This window comes from Cervus canadensis, chromosome 5 (genome assembly GCF_019320065.1).
Source record: "Cervus canadensis isolate Bull #8, Minnesota chromosome 5, ASM1932006v1, whole genome shotgun sequence".
In the NCBI taxonomy this organism is placed as follows: Eukaryota; Metazoa; Chordata; class Mammalia; order Artiodactyla; family Cervidae; genus Cervus; species Cervus canadensis.
The window spans coordinates 18,376,634-18,396,091 of NC_057390.1; the positions used below are offsets into that span (position 1 = coordinate 18,376,634).

Below are 19,458 nucleotides of genomic sequence, written 5' to 3' on the forward strand. Positions count from 1 at the left end.
GCTATGTTTTCCAAAAAGAATATCTGGCTGATCAGGTTCTGCCAGCCTCCTAGGAGGAAATCCTCCTGAAGAGAGAGGGCAGTGAAACAGTGTGTCTCCAAGTAGAACTGGAGATTGGGGCAGTCAGTTCAGTCGTGTCCGACTCTTTGCGACCCCATGAATCACAGCATGCCAGGCCTCCCTGTCCATCACCAACTCCCGGAGTTTACTCAAACACATGTCCATCGAGTTAGTGATGCCATCCAGCCATCTCATCCTCTGTCATCCCCTTCTCCTCCTGCCCCCAATCCCTCCCAGCATCAGGGTCTTTTCCAATGAGTCACCTCTTCACATGAGGTGGCCAAAGTATGGGAGTTTCAGCTTCAGCATCAGTCCTTCCAATGAACATCCAGGACTGATTTCCTTTAGGATGGACTGCTTAGATCTCCTTGCAGTCCAAGGGACTCTCAAGAGTCTTCTCCGACACCACAGTTCAAAAGCATCAATTTTTTGGTGCTAAGCTTTCTTCACAGTCCAACTCTCACATCCATACACGACCACTAGAAAAACCATAGCCTTGACTAGACGGACCTTTGTTGGCAAAGTAATGTCTTTGCTTTTTAATATGCTGTCTAGATATGTCATAACTTTCCTTCCAAGGAGTAAGCGTCTTTTAATTTCATGGCTGCTGCATCACCATCTGCAGTGATTTTGGAGCCCAGAAAAATAAAGTCAGCCACTGTTTCCCCATCTATTTCCCATGAAGTGATGGGACCAGATGCCATGATCTTAGTTTTCTGAATGTTGAGCTTTAAGCCAACTTTTTCACTCTCCTCTTTCACTTTCATCAAGAGGCTTTTTAGTTCCTCTTCACTTTCTGCCATAAGGGTGGTGTCATCTGCATATCTGAGGTTATTGATATTTCTCCCGGCAATCTGGATTCCAGCTTGTGCTTCTTCCAGCCCAGCGTTTCTCATGATGTACTCTGCATATAAATTAAATAAGCAGGGTGACAATATACAGCCTTGAGGTACTCCTTTTCCTATTTGGAACCAGTCTGTTGTTCCATGTCCAGTTCTAACTATTGCTTCCTGACCTGCATACAGGTTTCTCAAAAGGCAGGTCAGGTGGTCTGGTATTCCCATCTCTTGAAGAATTTTCCACAGTTTATTGTGATCCACACAGTCAAAGGCTTATCTTCCCTAAATCCTGGAGGTCTGAGATTGGGCATTAGATCAGGGAGATAGGTGCCCTCTTACTCTGTTGTTGAAAAGTGCTTAGAATAGAAATTCACGTACAGCAAGCCATCAGGCTCGCAGTATCACTATCACTTGTGGGATTACCTTCACCCCCCACCCCACCTAGTTCATATCTAGTTTCCTTCCAAGGCAAGTTTTTAAACTCCCAGTTATAACATGGACAAAAGATAGTATTGACATAAATAAACCCTGAGTTTTAAAGAGTGGCTTTCCTGAGGATAAGGATAGCTATGATTTTTAAACAGGACACTAGTAAGGAAAAGAGGAGAAAAAGGCAGGGAGTAGAGCAGCTGGCTGTCTTCTCGTTGCTGGATAAGGAACCCACAGTGCTCTGACGAGACTGGGCAGGCAGAAGCATACGCTCAGTGTGAAGACTGAGTCTCTGTGCTTATGCACATCCGTAGGGTTTCACTGGGAGCGGATGTACAGGTAAGTCTGTGAGTGCACAGCGTGCTTAGTCGCTCAGTCGTGTGCAGCCCTATGGGCTATAGCCCGCCAGGCTTCTCTGACCATGGGGTTTCTCCAGGCAAGAATCACTGGAGTGGGTTGCCATGCCCTCCTCCAGGGGATCTTCCCAACCCAGGGATCGAACCCAGGTCTCCCACATTGGAGGTGGATTCTTTACCATCTGAGCCACCAGGGAAGCCCGTTCTACCATAGAACCAAGGAGCAGAACTAGAGCAGAGAGCGGTCTGTAGCTTCCACATGAAGCTTTCTACCATCTTCAATGCTGAAAGACCCTGTCTGGTATGATCAGCTCTTCTGGTCTTAGTTTCCACTTTTCTTCTAGCTGGACCTCATATTCTGAACAGGCTGGGGAAATTGCCAGAGCTCTAAATTTCCTGGGGATTGAATTGTTATAGAGAAGTCCGCATGGTATGAGGCACTAGAGTGTTCCTCACGGGAGTCGTCTCCCTTCACGGCCCAGTCCCAGGGCCTTTGCTGTGCACACAGATGCCCCTGTAGTCCGTCTTGGCAGGCCTGCCATCCCTCCCATTCCCAGCATATTTGTTCTCTGTGTCTCAGAGGGTGAGGCTCTGCGTGTGTGGGTGTGTAGCCTCTCAGCACCTGGGCGGTGGATGGCACCCCAGCCACCCTGTGACCAGAGGTTGCTCTTCTGACCTTTCTGAGCCATTCTGCTTACAAGGTTATTTTTGGTTTGGTTTGCTTTGTGTATTTAGCTGATGTCATGATAAAGTTTTATGATCAGATATTTATTAAGCTAGAATCTAAGCAGTTTTTACTATTAAGGAAGAGACGACTCTCAGACTTGAGACTGGAAGATCAGAAAGTTAGGATGATGATGGTGCGTCTTGGTGGAGCCACTGTGGGCTTCCTCAGGAGACCTGGCTTTTGGCCCTTCTAGGCCCTTCTGGGCAAGTCACCTGGCTTCTCTAGGCCACTGTCTTCTCTACTTATAAGAATTTCTGATGAAGAAAACTTTTTTCCTCCTTCAGCAAGTAAGTCCTATGGATAGAAACATTCCCACATTTTTATGTAAGAACAAGTATATTATTTACTCTTTTGCAATTAAATCTTCAAATCTCCAGTCCATTATTTTTTTTAATACTTTAGTTATAGAAAAGATTAGGTTGATTTGTTGAAAATGGTGAGTTACAGAACATTTCAAAAAAGCCCAGGCTTTCTGCTTGAAGTTTATATGTGTGAAAAAATCTAGGCTCGCTGATAGCTAAGGGTTTATTAAAATATATAACTTATTACCATGTCTCATTCATGGTAATTGATTATTAAATATTTGTGGAGTTGTTGAATGAATAAGCATCTTCCAGGTACTTTTAACATCTAGATGTGGATCTTTGGTATGAAGCACATGTATTGCTTATTTGAGTGTTTCCCAGGTGATTTTTCAGAATGCTTTTTGTACTTCCATTCCTCAAAGGGCAAGCAAGATACTTCCCTTATTTATACAGTTGACTTTCCTAGGAAACTTAGTGTCAAGGTTTCTCCTCCTCATACCCACATGTCCATTCCCCTGTTCTCCCATAGATATACAGTTTTAACTAGAGAGATGGCCACCCAGAATAAAGATGACGTTTCCAGACCCCCTTGCAGGTAGGCGTGGCTGTGCGGCTCAGTCCTGGCTACGTAAAGAGAGAAGCGGCAATGGTGTAACTTTTCACGTTACACCCTTGAGAGCGTGCCTTGCTTCCACTCCTCTCCCTTCCCACTGGTTAGAAGACTCTGTAAACACGGGCTAACACAGCAGGGTTTGTTTTTTTTTTTTTTCCTTCACCATTACAATTTTTTTTTTACTTTTCTGACCACACAGCCTGTGGGATCCTAGTTCCCATGTCAGGAGTTGAACCCCCTGCAGTGGAAGCACAGTCTCAACCATTGGACTGCCGGAGCAGTCCTCTAACACAGCAGGTTTTGAAGAGCCAAAAAATAAAGGAACTTAGGTCCCAAGCAACTTCATAGAGCCCATAATACACATGAAGTTAAATTTCATGGCACTCTTATTCCAAATTGCCACAAATTCCCAATTAGTAGGGTATGCATTTGTGAGAATTGCTTCATCGTAAACTGCTCTGTCCCCTTTAATTTGTTCTGCTTAGACTTATTAATGGAATCATTATGTCCTTTGTTGTATTTGAAAATATTTGGAAATAAGCTGTGTCCCTGAAGTGGGGGAGCAGCTCCAGCACTAAGCACGGTGTTCATTGGCAGCAACACAGCCCTCTCTTGCCGTCCAGCATCCAGGCCTGAACAGAGTGCCTGCTCTCTCCATGAGCCGCTCTCTGAACCCTCACTCTGGCCTGAGATGGTTGCTCCATGCGAGTTGCTATTTAATTTGAAACTTGGTGAGACGGGCTGGGACCTCTGTTGTTCAGTTTCATCAAGTTCATCCCGCATGCCTTACTGTCCTCTTGTACCTGAAGCAGGCTCTACCACATCCTTTAGAGGCGGAAACAAAGGTAGAGGACAGCTTTGCCTGGGGCAGGGGAGAGGCTGGCTGAGCTTTGCTGCTGTTGAGCTGCTGAGTCCTGTCCAGCTCTTTTGCAACCCCATGGACTGTAGCCCGCCAGGCTCCTCTGTCCATGGGATTTCCCAGGCAGGAATACTGGAGTGGGTTGCCATACCCTTCTCTAGGGGATCTTCCTGACCCAGGGATCAAACCTGAGTCTCCTGATTGGCAGAGAATTTCTTTACCAGTGAGCCACCTGGGAAACCTGGCTGAGCTTACAAGAGGGGAACAACAGATATGGTCCACAGCAGTGGTCCTCAAAGCTTGGTATTCAGACAGCAGCATCAGTAACCTGTGGATTTGTCAGAAATGCATGTTCTCAGGCCCGAACCCAGCAGAACTCAGTCAACAGCTCTGGAGGTGAGGCTCAGAGCCTGCATTTCTAAGCCCTCCACCATGTTTAGATGAGACTCTAATGAATGTGGAAGAGCTGAGAGTGTTGGTTACAATGGCTGTATCCTGATGAGAGTTACTGGTCCAGAAAAACTGCAGCTAGAGAAAAAGGACCAGGTGGGGAATGCGGTGAGGAAACATCCTCTTCAGAGAGAGGAGGGAAAGTAAGCTGGGATTCATATGCTGCTCCTAAAGCGGCTCTAAATACTGTACCTCCTGAATGTGGCACCTGTTTCCACATCTGTCCTCAGCCACCTGTGCCGACGTGCCTTTGTATCACCCCGTGTACAGACTTTGCTCCTTACCATTGCAAGTACTTTTAAAGTGGCAAAAAGTGCTATAGCCCCTTGCTGACTGCAAATGAAGAGGGAAGGCTCTTCAGCCACTTACCTCTCAGCCTGGCAGGCTGAGTCCAGTGTTAGTCTGGAAGAGGGTTTTGAGCCAGGAGCCAAGCCCTTTCATGGCTATGAAGGAAAAAAAAGTGGAATTTCCATGTAAGGGCTACCAAGAATATAAGTGCCTATTTAATAAATTATTTTTTTGAGATGCCTTTTCCATTTTGGTAGTTGAAGTTTGAAAAATGTTTGGAGTACTATAATTATCATTTCTGGGAAAAAATACACATCAGTATTTTTGTTTTTGCTGCAGGTCAAGTTGTAGTTCAGGATGGAAAGTAAACACATCCCTTTGCTCAGCTGCAGCTCGCATATTTGTAGTCTCCAGGTCCCTTCGTGGTGGACGAGGGTTTACACTGTGGGTACACAGAGGATACAAAGATGGCATAGAAACGGGGGGCCTTTCAGGGGCTCAGCCCGGTGCACGTCTGATCAGAAAGCTGGAGCTGGAGCCAAAGGAACGGTCAGAGAGAGGTGGAGAAGTCTTCAGAGAAAGTCCTGGGAAGGGAGCGAGGCTGTTCTGAGAGGTGCTGACCGCCAAAGGTGGTCTGCAGTGAAGAGGTGGTCTCTCCCACTGGGAGAGCCTTCCTTCAGGGCACAGGGGTAAATGTCAGGAGGCCTTTGTGTGGGGGAGTCACTTGTTACCGTATATGCTGTCTTGTCAGTCGGGTCTCTGGAAGCAGGGCCCATCCACAATCCTGAATGCAGAAATAGCTGGGGAAGACTCTCCAGGGAACACTGCATGAATAAGTCAGCTGCCTGTCTTCTCTCCAGAGTGAGGAACTAGGCTTTATAAGTAACCTTTACAAAAAAAAAAGAGGAATGAATAAAGTAGTGGAAGCTGACAGAGGAGCAGCACTTGAGCACAACTTTTAGCGTAGTAAGATGACGATGTGTGTTGGGCGTGCTACAGTATGTATGTGTGGGGGTGATATATTGCATATTTATGTGCATAATGGTCATCTTTACCTTTGTCTTTCCTGAGCTTCCCTAGTGGCTCAGATGATAAGGAATCTGTCTGTAGTGCAGGAGACCTGAGTTCAATCCCTGGGTCAGGAAGATCCCGTGGAGAAGGGAAAGGCAACCCATTCCCGTATCCTTGCCTGGAGAATTCCATGGATAGAGAAACCTGGTGAGCTACAGTCCATGGGGTCGCAGAGAGTTGGAAACGACTGAGTGACTAACACTTACCTTTGTCATTGACAGCAAACATTTAATGATCTTATCTGTGTTCATTATGCCCAGGCATCATGTTGGGCGTTAGGTTTAAAACAAAGTGAGACAGAAAGTGGGCTAATCAGAGAGCCTACGAGTGTTGTGTGTGTGTTTATACACATACATATGCATACATATAAAATATATGAAATATTCTTTTATATTTATATAATATTTTATATTTGAAAGAATGTGTATATTCTTTTAGTCTCTAAGAAGTTTTGCAAGTTGTTTTTTTTTTTTTCCTTATTATTTTGTATTGGAATATAGCTGATTGACAATGTTGTGGTAGCTTCAGGGGACAGCAAAGGTACTTAGCCATACATACACCTGTATCCATTCTCCCCCAGACTCCCCTCTCATCCAGCTGCCACATAACATTGAGCAGAGTTCCCTGTGCTGTCTTACGGTTTCACAAGAGTCCTTGTGGAACAGGTATTTTTATGCCCTGTTCAGTACACGGGTGTATTGAGTATTCTGAGGCCTAATGCAAAGCTGAGACTTTTCCTGATAATTAACGATGGGGATGATAAGAACTACTATTAGTTGGGCACATAGATGTGCCAGGCATAGGCCTACTTGCAATATTTATCTCCTTGACATAACAACCCTGAGGAAATTATGACCCAGAGAGATCACACAGCTAGTTGTAGAAGAGTCAAGATTTGAACATAGTTCTTTCTGGCTCTCAAACATTAGTGGTAGACCCATAGCTTAACTGACTCCCATGTAAGGAAAATTAAAAAGTAACCACTGTTAAATGACAAATAAGTGATACAGACAAGTAGTTTATCTTCAGTAAAACAGAAATAAGAAAAGTAGGAAGAGGAAGGAAAATATAAATGGCCAAAATATTTTTTCAAAACTGTTTCTATATTTTTAGCCGCATGTGTTTTTTTTCCCCAGAATGTGCAAAGCCTCATGAGAACTACCAGTTGAGCAATAAGAGAGCTTGCTGTTCTTTATTTGCCTGCTGTCGTCAGCGGAGACAGAGCAGCAGCAGTGTTCTGTAGACTCCACCGTCCTTTATTCATCTGCCTTTTGTGGTTGATTTATCATTTTAACCACATAAATATAGTCACTTTGAGGAACCTCTGAAGATGTTAGGTTGGCACGTAATATTCTTTGGAGTCCTTCTGAAGATGTTTGAGATCCGTATACCACCTCTGGGACTCACGAAGGTAATGACAGTATTATTGATAGAGCCCTTGGTTTACGGTTCTTTTGATTTTTAAAATCACATAAGATCACATTTCCTACTATACTGCAAAAGCTCTACAGTGATAACAAATATTAGAGTTCTTAAAAAAAAAAGACTGTCCCCTCCTTTAATCCAACATTTAGTTATTTGTTGGTCTTCCTTAAACAAGCAGAGGCCAAGAGCCCCTGGAACCTGATTGCATCGGAAGGGCTCACAGGGCTTCTGGTTGGAGTAGGTTCATTAGGCGCCCACAAAGGCCAGTGCCTCGTTTTACAGATGGGACGCCCCAGACAGATCCTTCATTTCACCTTTTAAACATCTGGCGTTTTAGTCTGTTTTCTCAAATCCATGTCACATTTACACAAAGTAACAACCAAGTTAGTAGCAGCATCCTTTTCCTCTGGAGGAAAATTTGAAGTATGGAAAGTGACCCACCCAAAAGTCTCAGAACCACTCAGCACAATAGAGGCTTTGTTTGTGTTTGATAATGGATGTTGCCTTCCATTTACGCCACCCTGGAGAGTTCTTCATTTCTAATGTTTATGCCTGTGTGACATTTTCAAGCTGTTATGAAGATTCCTCTTAAGATGTTGCTGAACTGACTGTACAAATTAAGTTCATTTAAGTCTTTCCTCATTAGTCATTTGTCTCATTCTCTAATAATTTTCAATCATTTTTTGTGGGCTTATGTATATGGCAAGAAGGGGACAAGAAGTATTCAGAAAAGGCTATATAGTTTATTAGGTAAAATTAATCTTTTTGAAACCAATCTTCAGTTCTTTTACATTTATCCAGGCTCTCCTTAGGCCTTATTTTATTGCCAGGATTTTGAAAAAATTAATTCATTGTTACATTTTGAAAACTTGTTTTATATATATATATATATATATGTGAATATATGAATGTCATTATTTGAATGACAAATCCGTCTGGGAGTAAATTGAATATATGTTCCTGGTGTGAATTAACAGATGATGAAATAAAATGTCTCTGGACTCAACAGTTCTAATACACTTCCATAAACTATGATTTAAAACCCTGGCAGTGCACCAGCCCCGAGCACTTGTCTCATGCATCCAACCTGGGCTGGTGATCTGTTTCACCCTTGATAGTATACTTGTTTCAATACTATTCTCTCAGAACATCCCACCAAAAACCACTACAATATTGTAAAGTAATTAGCCTCCAACTAATTTTAAAAAAAGAAAAAAGACAGAACTTAAAAAATAAAACCCTGGCAGATGCATATGCGGCCCATTTGGGGTCTCTCTCTCCCACTCCCTGCTTCCTTTCCCCAGCACCTACTGCCTGACACCGATCCTGGAAACCCCTCCAAGCTTTTTTCATTCCTCCCAGGAAGCTCTGACCTCTTTCAGGAAGATTCCAGAAAAATTGTTGATTCACATTTCCTAAGATTGAAAGCAGCTTTGAATCTCCTGGGAGAATAGGGGATGGGAGTGCTGTGTGTGTGCTAGTTAAAAAGAAGAAAATGTTAGTCACTCAGTCGTGTCCAACTCTTTGTGACCCCATTGTAGCCCGCCAGGCTCCTCTGTCCGTGGAACAGGGGATGGGAGTGGTGTGTGCGTGTGCTAGAGCAGTGAATAAATCCTTACTGTACATTGCAGTCACCAGGGAGACTTTTAAAAATGACTGATACTGGGGTCCCACTAATAGTGATTCTGACTTAATTGGTTTGGGATGTATCCTGAGCTTTTGAACCTTTAAAAAATTCCACAGGGGATTCTGATGTTGAGAATCAGGATTCTAGCACTGCGGTTCTCAAAGGATAGCACACATGAGAATCCCCTGGAGGGTTTGTTCAGACAGACTTTGTTCAGCAGAGGGTTTTTGTTCAGGCCGCATGATCAGAGTTTCTGATTCTGCTGGTCGGATGTGGGCCTTAGAATTGCCTCTCTAGAGTAAAGTTCTCGGGAAAAGCTGATGTGCTGGTCCATGGACCACTGTTAGAGAACCACCCATCTAGAGCACTTTGTCGCATCTGGCATCTTGCTCCAATGGAGATTCAGACACAGTAGGCCTGGCATGAGCGGGCTCTGCGCTTCTGTAGTTCTCACAAGCTCCCAGATGATACTGTTGCAGGTGCTGCAGGCCTAGCCAGGCTCTAATTGAAAGCATTGTTTACAATTCAGCTCAGTAATATCCTGCTTAGAAGAGATGTGTGGTCTGGAAGACTCATGGAGGTACCAGGGGCTCAGCATATAGCCTGGACCACGCAGTGGCAGGCAGACATCTGGAGGGTTTCGTGCTGCTTTGGCGTTTGGCCAGCTGCCATTTGCCAGGATGTTTGAATGTGCCCCCGGTAAAGCTCTGTTGTCAATAGAGAACTCCACTGTAAAGATTCTCATTTTGTTGGAAGAAGTAACACAGTGGTTCTCAACCCTAATCACAGGATAGACTTACCCAGGGAGCTATTGAAACAAATAGGAATTCCCAGGTTCCTCCCCCAGAAATTCTGATGTAATTGATTTGAGATGGGCTCTAAGACAGTGGCATACTTTAAAAAAAGCTTTGTAAGTGAGCCTAATGCACAGCCAGGGTTGAGAACCACTGAGTAAGAATCACATGTTGTGGTCTTACAGATCATTTAATTATTGTTCTTTATATTGGACTAATTTATATTCCACTCTGGTACAACTTTATTAGGTATTTGAAAACAATTTAACGTGGCAGGCTTAACAAACCACCAAGCAAAGCCTCTGCGTGGGTTCCATCGCTGTTAAATTCTAAAAGAAAGTGCTGGGAAAGTGCAGCTGGTGTTTCCGAATGAGCTGAAATATGAAATATTTCTGGGACTGTATCAACAAGCCTAATTTTTTCCCCTTGGGGTTATGATTGTGTGGAACAAGTCTTCACTGCAGAGCTTGCCAAAAAAGGTTATGATAAAATCATGGAATGTGAATGAAAAGAATTCACAGGGTAACTTTAAAGGAGTCGGTCTCTAAATTTAAAAACATAAGGATGACATGTCTCTTGCATTTGTAATAGAAGCCTTCAGAACAAAACAATGCTGGATGTAAGAAAGCCCCTCCTTTATGTCTGTTCGGCCAAGGAGCAAATGAGATGGGGAGAATGGCCAACCAGAAAGTGACGAGGACACAGCCGAAGACCCTGAACCTCTTTTATCTTTGCAAGTGACCTTCGCATTCTGCGCGTGAGCAAAACTGTAGCCATTGACTAAACATGCACGTACCGGGGAAGTTGAAGTTCCTCTTGCTTTTCGCATCGTGCACCAGTGTGAAGATTGTGCTTGGGAGGCTCTGCCACTTACTGCGTGACCTCCGCCAAGTTTCTTCATCTTTCTATGCCTGTCTCCTCGTCTGCCAAGGAGCGATGCCGAAGTCATCTCCCTCACATGGGAGGGTGAAGGGGTGTGAGCACGAGGGGGCACAGTGCCCCCTCCCCCGGAGAAGGGGTCCAACGGGTAGATGCTGCTTTCAGTGCTCTAGCCTGGTAGTGAGAATTAAATCCTTAATAAGAACTGTCACTCATCAAAATATTTTTCTGGTATTTTCTACTTTTGAATTGTACTAATTCAGATTTCTTCTTAACTATCATGAGATAAATATTTTCTACATGGAGAGTAAGCTTGTTCTTGCCTTGGAACCTTTATTCTTGCTGTTTCCTATATCTGGGACACCACCCCTCCTTCCCGACCCTACTTTTGCCCACCTTCCTCCACCTTTTATCCGGGTCTTCGTGCAGGTGCCATGTCCTCTAGAGAGACCTGACTTCACCTACCTGGCCAGTACTTTACACCCAGATGGCCAACTCTGCTTCCAAGAATTTGTTGCTATCTGGCATGATGCTGCGTAGTTCTTTGTTTATTATGTAACTCCTCTGGAATGGTAAATCCAGGAAGGCAAGCAAGGACTTTGTTTTATTGCCTGCTCTAAGCCCTCTGCCTAGAATCCCTGGTGCATGGAAGTCACTCAGTAAATATGTGTTGAATGAATGGATTAAAAAAGGATTCATGGATTGCATCTCAACTGGTACCAAGATGTGTCTCCCAGGACCACCTAGTGGCCCCTGTGGTACCCTCCATCAATGCCATAGCTACTCTGGGACTTTGGATTATAAAGGAATTGAGGTTATGATAAAGGAAGGAGATTACCAGTGAGGTGTGGGGAAAACAGTGATCCCAGACTCTTCCCTTCTTAACACCATGCTCTACCTACTACATTCGTTCTAATCCAAATTTGGGTCCCTTGAAATATCTCCATAGTTAGGAATGCCCAAGGATTGTCTCAGAATGACGGTGGGTTCCCTGTGTGCGTGTATGCTGTATATATGAGAAGCAGGATAGACTTCAGCAAAGCAGAGTGCCCGGAAGCACTGGCTTTGCAGTTGCCGGTCTCAATTTACTAGTCCATTTTACGTGGCCTTGGGCTTCCCTGGTGGGTCAGATGGTAAAGAATATGCCTACAATGCAGGAAACCCGGGTTCCATCCCTGGGTTGGGAAGATCCCTGGGGAAGGAAATGGCAACCCACTCCAGTATTCTTGTCTGAAGAATTCCATGGACAGAGGAGCCTGGTGGGCTACAATCCATGGGGTCGCAAAGAGTCGGACACGACTGAGCAACTTTCACTCACTCACGTGGCCTGTTTTCCATTAATAAGTGTACAGAGTATCTGCTGTTATTTTTAAGTGACCATTTTAAGACATTTTGAAAAAGGAAGAAGGTTTCAGGGTCAGATGTGTGAGACTCTACAGAAATTAAATAGAATGAGGATCTGGCAGTAAAATTTTTCTATTTAGTCTGTTTTCTTTTGGCTTTGGTTTTATTTAAATCTGTGCTTAAAGCAAAAAAATAAAAAAATAAAACCTTGAATGCGTTTGCTACTTGTAGATCATGATTGTACTTTTCCTCTTGACATATGGACCTGGAGAAAGTCTACACACAGCCAAGATGTAGGCACATGGGTTAAAGTGATGAGGATTGATAGAAACTTGCCATTATTATTGTAATGTCAGTTTAATACTGGGTGACTCTCAGCATTTTGAAGACTCACCTCTTAAAGGAAGATTATTAATATGGTGTTAATGTGATGAAACCAGCTTATTTCCCTTAATTATCTCTGTTGTAAGTGATACTGTCACTTTAGTCTTTCTATATTTGGGGCAGTTTTCTTTTCTTTTTTTTTTAAGATGCCAGTTGCGAAGTGTTGCCAGGGGAACCAGACTGAAAAGCTTGTTAATTAAGTTAAGTATTATATATTGATTTGTTAGACACCATAGGGAAAGAGTTAGGAGAGGCTTCTGTTCAAATGGATAAAACTCAAAATTCAGAGGTAATGTCATAGCAGCTTTCTAAATGATAGAAAAATACATAGTGGGTCTGTAGTTTTCGCCTTATTTTCTCCATGAAAGAGAGATGGAGGAGAGACAAATGAATAAATGAAATCTACTACAGGAATTATTTAGAAACAGGCTGAGAAAGAAGGTATTAGAAAATCAATTCCTGGTGCTATGGTAACCATAGTTTGGGTTTAAGTGACAGATGACTGGTTGCAGGAAGGGAAGAATGCTGGATGAGTAAGTGTTTTAGGTAATCTATTGAAAGGTGAATAGATGGTAGAAGAAAAGAATAAAGCTAAGAACGTTAATGATTACAAAATTTAAAAAATTAATCTTAGAGAAATCTAAATTCCTTGAAAGCATCATCACTTTACAGTTTGCCAAGTCAGTATAACATGCTTGAATCTTATGCCTGCTAGTCATGAAGTTATCAACACAGCCTTGAAGAATTAAAAACTGTTAGAAATACAAGGAGAATTGCTGGTTCATAGTGGGAGATTTTTATAGATACTTCTTGGAAATCAGGTAAAAAGTGTAAGATCTGGGTAAGCTGAGGGTCATTATTAAGCTTGATTTAATAGATTTGCAGGTTTGTATTCAATAAACAGAATATATGTCCTTTATGAATACTCATGTGTTTTAAAGTTGGCCATTGGCCATGTAAACATACCCCCATGCCAAAAAAAACAAAAAAGGATAAACTCAAGAAATTAACAGAAGTAGAAGATTGTATAGCCTAAATTCTCTGACAATAGGGCAGTGAAACTATAAATTAAACTCAAAAAGAAAGCCAAAGAAAATCTACCCATGCTGAAATTTGGTAACACTGATCTTAAATGTCTTTAAAGAGAAGATCAAATTGAATTAGAAATGATGAGTTACGTTAAAGTAGTACATATCAGAAATTAGAACAAAAACAGCATCTGGCTAAAGTATTAAAATCATAATTAAAATTATTCATAGTTCTGAGAAAATAAAAGAGAAAGTGAACTAAACATTGATCTTTAAATTTAGAGGAAAGCCAGTTAAACATTCTGAAAAACAAAGAAGGAATAGATTTGAAAACTTGAAAGAACCCTTGAACATATAAATAAAGAAAGCTTGGTCTGTAAAGCCTGAAGTGAATTAGAAAATCTAGGTGAATGAGATATTTCTTCACTAATATATGTTAGTACAGATAATTCTAAAAGAGGTGGAACACCTGAATAATCTAGTAACCAAAGAAGAAATCTGTTCTTTCCTTCTTTTTAAAAAAAAAAAAAAAAACTACGGAGTTCAGGTAGTTTCATAAGTGAGTTGTATGAAAACATCAAAGAATAGGTAAATCTTGGGTTACTTGAACTGCCATATAGCCGAGAAAGAGGTAGAATGATAAACATTTCATTAAGAAAGTTCTAAAACTGAGACTGGATGAGGCCAGTGTGCGTGCACACATACACACACACACACAGAGCTCCAGGCTAGTATTACAAACTTATTGATCTAAAATTCTCAAAATGTTAGGAAGTCAAATCCAGCTGGATCTTTAGAAAGAGGGTTTATCCTCAGACTGGTTTGAAATCTACTAATTGATCATATTAGTAAATTAAAAGGAAAGCCAATATGAATCTTGACAAAAGTTGAAAAAGCATTTAGTAAGATTTAATCCTTATTTTTAACATTCTTAAGTCATTTCAGACTGTGTTTCAGACAGTGTTTGTGGTGGCCTACCTTAATCCCACCTGTGTGACTAAGGCAGGTCTTCAGTAAATCTCTCAAGGCTTGAGCTACAAAATGTACACCAGTAGGTGACAATGTTGGAACTGTTAAAAGAAACTTAAAAGAGCAGAATAAATAGGAAGATCTAATGTGGTGGGTTGTATTGAAGCATATGTTTGAGAAATCTGATCATACATAACAGATATTTTGCGTGATTAGAATGTAGTAGAATGTGATACAGAATAAGTCGATGACAACACATTAACAGGAGTAGAAATTAAGTGCTAGTTGCAGTTAAAGTCATAGCCCTCTTATCAATTATGAGACCATGTGTTTGTATTTGCCAGATCATCCATCAATGTACTTTACATGCTTCGTCTCCCATACAGCTTTCTCCTCCTCAGCTCTTTGATCTGTTCTGCCCACACTGATGGGGATCCAGAACGGAATTCCTTTTAATTATGTTCTCTTCTCAAGGCAGTTGCTCAGGGTTGTGATGTGAAATGGGGTATATGCGTCCCCTGTACATCCTGTTGCTGCCACACTGGCCTCTTGCTCTTCTTGGGACTCGCAGAAATGCTGTAGCGGTGCCCTCTGCTGGGACGTGCTTCTCTGTGGCCCACCCCTCGCTTCTGTAAACCTGTTCAGACATCAGCTTCCCCGTGATGCCTATTCCGACCAAATTGTAACTGGACCCCCTCGCCCCCGCCACTTCTTCCTTGCCCTCTGATTCCCCCTTGCTCTGTTCTGCTCCCCGCCCCCACACCCAGCACTTACCACCTGCTCCCACTATAGAGTTTGCTTATTTATTGTACCGATTATTTTATACCACTCTCCTGCATTGTAAACTATGTGAGGGCAGGGATCTGTGTTTTCCTTGTGGAAACAAGGCTGCTGGGACAGCAGGCACTCGGGAAATATCTTTGCATGAATTTGCTAGAACTGTGAGTATGAAGGCTCACCTATGCTGTCTTTTGATTAGACAAGAAATAGTTAGACAAGGGAGATGGACGGTGAAATGAAGGATACAGCGATCAAGGTTGAAAATGACCTGAGGGACACTTAGATTTTGTAAATAGACCTACTTTTGTAATATAAAGAGCTAAGTGGACTAGAAGTGAGGAGGCCTGGATTCTTGCTTTGTTTTTACCACTAACCTTAGATAGATCACTTGAATGCTTGGGCTTTAGGTTCTTTATCTGCAAAACAGACTACAGTTTTTCACTTAGAAGGATAAACTGGGAGACCTCTTGCACCTTACCCAGCTTTGTGATTCTTTGTGGGTCACTCTAGGAAAGACAGTTTATGAACATACCCCAGTACCACATGGTGTGTTTTCCCCCAACAAGTCCCACACTCTTTTCCCCCAGAGGTCATGGGGCTGTGATGATGTGCTTTTGGTTTATTTCAGGGTTTTTCTCCAGAGCCTAACGTTGCTGTAGGTTTCTTGAAAGCTTAAACCAAGAAACTGAGCTGTGGACTGGGGTTTCATAAACTCGGTCTGTCTTTGCTTGATTTATTTATTTACTCTCTAAAATGGAAGTGCAGCAGTAGGTTGGTGGCACAATACTGGAGAAAGGAGAACGAGATACATCTGATGGACCTCTGCTAGGGACGGAAGCACTCTAGCTGTCATTTAGGGAAAGAACATGGGAATTGGGCTCAATATCCATCTTGCTGAAGCTTTCATATCATCTTAGTACTTCATCGCCTCAAATTTCAGAGCGGGGAGGTCAACTTCCTCCATGCTGACTGCCATGCACCTTGTCTCCAGACCCCAAAATAGCCATTAGGTATTTGTGGGTCTGTTTTTGGTGTTTAAATGTACACTGTTCACAAAGAACAGCCCTTAAAACTCCTTTCAAACTAAAGATCTTTTCATTGGTCAGCGACTCAGTCCCATTTTCAGAGTCTCCGTGGCACATTCGTATCTTCCCTTGGTCTTTCTTCATCTGGTCCATGTGTTGGACATGGATTGTTCAGCACAAGGAAAGGGGATGGGACGATGGGAGAGGCAGTGTCCACCTCTCACTCTGGTGTCATGAGCAGATCTCCGGAGAGAGTCCCACGAGAGGCTCAGCTGCATTTGAGGTTCTTGCTGGGTATCTGTCTCCTCCTCTTGGCTAGTTAGATCATAAAGACTGCCTGCGCTTCTGGGGAAAGTGCTTCACGCTGCCCCCCTGGGCCTGTGCTAAACTCTTTCTCTCCCATTCAGAAGAGAAGCCAGATTGCTCCAAGGCCCGCTGTGAAGTCCAGTTCTCTCCACGTTGTCCTGAAGACTCCGTTCTGATCGAGGGCTACGCACCCCCCGGGGAGTGCTGCCCCCTCCCCAGCCGCTGTGTGTGTGACCCCGCGGGCTGCCTGCGGAAAGTCTGCCAGCCAGGATACCTGAACATCCTTGTGTCCAAAGCCTCAGGGAAGCCGGGAGAGTGCTGTGACCTCTATGAGTGCAAACCAGGTATGCACAGGTGTGGTCCCAGCAGCCTCGCTGCTTTGCATCAGAGGGTAGCAGCAGCCCACCACCACCTCCCCTGCCCTCCCCCACCCCGCACGCACACGCTCTGCTGATGGGCTCTGCAGCCCGGCTACTTTGAGCTACTGGCAGTCTGACTTCTGCCCTCCAATCAGAGGACCAGATAATCAACTGGTACATAAGCACCTTCGGAGAGGGATCCTGACTTTTTCTCTCTTCTTTTTTTTTCTCCTTCAAAGCTTGATAGGGGCAGTAGGGTTAAAATTTATGGTCCTATGGCCGCCTCCTTCATTTCCCCAGAGAAGGTCATCATCCTCATTTGCAGATATATCTGTCATTTTAAAGTACTACATTTAAAACAATCATCATACATAAAACAGAAAGTTATTTTTAGATAAATAGATGCATCAAAGTGCCAGCCATCTTACAGTGAGATGCTCAGCCCCTGTCTTTCTTCTTGCCCGCTCCCCACCATTCCTCGGCTGACTTTATAGCATGTACTAAGTCATCTTTGACTATTTACTCAACTTCTCTGCCACATTTGTTCTGTTGTCATGTCCCAGCTGTTCCTTGCTCTGTGGCATTTCTAACATCCTTGTTCTTGTGGCTGCATTGTGGTCTGTGAATAGGTTTGGACTGGAGTGATTGCCTCTTTGAAAGTTTCTAACCATCGGTCAGATTTTTTTTTTTTTAACTGTTAGTTAAATGCTCAAGCCCCGCCATCCCTTGCTCATCTCTTGAACTGTTTCATCTGAAATACCTCTGGCTGATCGTCACCATCTACAGAACCACCACTGGGTCTAACTCTTGTCTCTCTCTGTGTCTGCATCTTAACTCTTCCGTGTCTTGTTCCCTTCTTTTCTTGAACAGAAAGTTTGGGTCATATTATAGTTCTCTCACATTGACTGAAATGAAAATGCCAGTGCCAAGACAGGGTTTTCAGGAAACAAGGAAACTGCAAAAATGCAAAGAGCCAGGGTTTTCATCTGGGGACTCTTAAGTGCAAGCAAATGTAGCAGTGACCCGTGCCTCTGTTTGCCCCCCAGTTTTCAGTGTGGACTGCAGCACCGTGGAGTGCCCCTCCTTTCAGCAAACCGTGTGCCCCCTGGACAGCTACGAGACCCAGGTCAGACTCACCGCGGACGGCTGCTGCACTCTTCCAACAAGGTTGGTCTGCTGTCTGTTCATCACGCCTTCTCCTCTGTCCAGTGTGGTTGCATCTAAAAATCAGTTTCAAGCATGCAGTTTGCTTTTCCCAAGTGCCAGGGAACCCTAAGATCCTCCTGTTTGTGTGGAGAAGTCACTGAACTGTTCCTGTGACTTGGTAGTTCCACCTATGGGTCAAAGGCAGGTGTCCTCAGGATAAGTCCCTGATCCTTAGAGGGTCCTCAGGCTGGGATGCCTGGGCACTTTCTAGGCGGGGTCCTGAAAAGGAAGCGTGTCCCTCAGTATCTAGTCAGGTAGGCAGCGAGGTGTGGATCCATAGTAGGCATGTCGTTTGATCCTCCACAGTGAATCTTAAGGTGTTTAACTGTTGTGTCCAATGGGACGAAGCACTGCATGCGTCAGAGAATTGCTCCTCAGGGATCCTTGACGTTTGTTATTACACATCTACCCAGACCCATAACTTGCCTAGGCCACAATGAGTTTAGATTTCTATAATGCTTTCTGGAGTAACAAACAAATCTCTCTTTGGCTTGATAGAGGAAAAACTGCTGTCATTTTAGTCTTAGTAGCATGACGTCTTTTTAACCCTGTGGGACTAGGCTTACTCGAACTCAGGGGTGCCCAGACCCCATCCTTGCCGGGATTCATAGGACCACCATAGAGCTGGCACTTTGTGCTTTGCTTCTGGAAAGACTGAGCTTGGAAACTTGGGGGTTTCCATGCTGTCTCCCCTGGAGTTGCCCTCCTCTCTTCCCTGCCAGGTCCTCCCCTCTAGCTTCCCCAGGTCACTCAGGCATGATTTTGACAAAGTCATCTCATTTCTTTCAACTGCTGGTCCACAGTTAATATCCAGGGTTAACATGGTGCCTTCCTTAACCCCACTTCAAGCCTCTTTCTCCCCTAGCCCCAGTGCCAGGCACTTAGCACCTAGATCTGTTGCATGAGTAATTGTGATGATACAAATGGTTTGCTAAGATAGGAATCTGTATGGTCTCTAGTTAAGGTAAGTATCAGTGATTTGTCCATGATTGGAGTAGACATCCAGAATTGGTTCTTATTACTGGTTTCTTCTTTCTGCTCTTAAAATGCTTTAATTCTTTGGCATTTCCTAATCATTGTCCCGAGAGAAACCATAGGATTCTGTCAGACATATTTTACAGGACTTGCCCAGTCCTTTATAGTGTATCATAAAACACGTGCAAAGATTTTTGTGACACTAACCTACAGTGGCGCAGCCCTTTCTTATGACATTACAATGTGTTAATTTATGTGAAATGCTTGGAAAGGGTTGAAGTATCATGCAAACATATTTACTTATCAGTAAAGGAAGAAAATGGAGCATTGCTACCAGCGACAGATGTCCTTTCAAGGTCT

General features: G+C 43.4%; 1 protein-coding gene across 1 annotated transcript in view; it reads left to right on the forward strand.

Moving 5' to 3' along the window:
- Positions 1-19,458, forward strand: part of CRIM1 (cysteine rich transmembrane BMP regulator 1) — a 204,455-nt gene that overhangs the window by 76,764 nt on the left and 108,233 nt on the right. The window contains exons 3-4 of the mRNA XM_043468318.1: positions 16,660-16,902; positions 17,964-18,084. Coding sequence (XP_043324253.1) covers positions 16,660-16,902; positions 17,964-18,084 — 364 coding nt within the window. The remainder of the gene's footprint in view (positions 1-16,659; positions 16,903-17,963; positions 18,085-19,458) is intronic.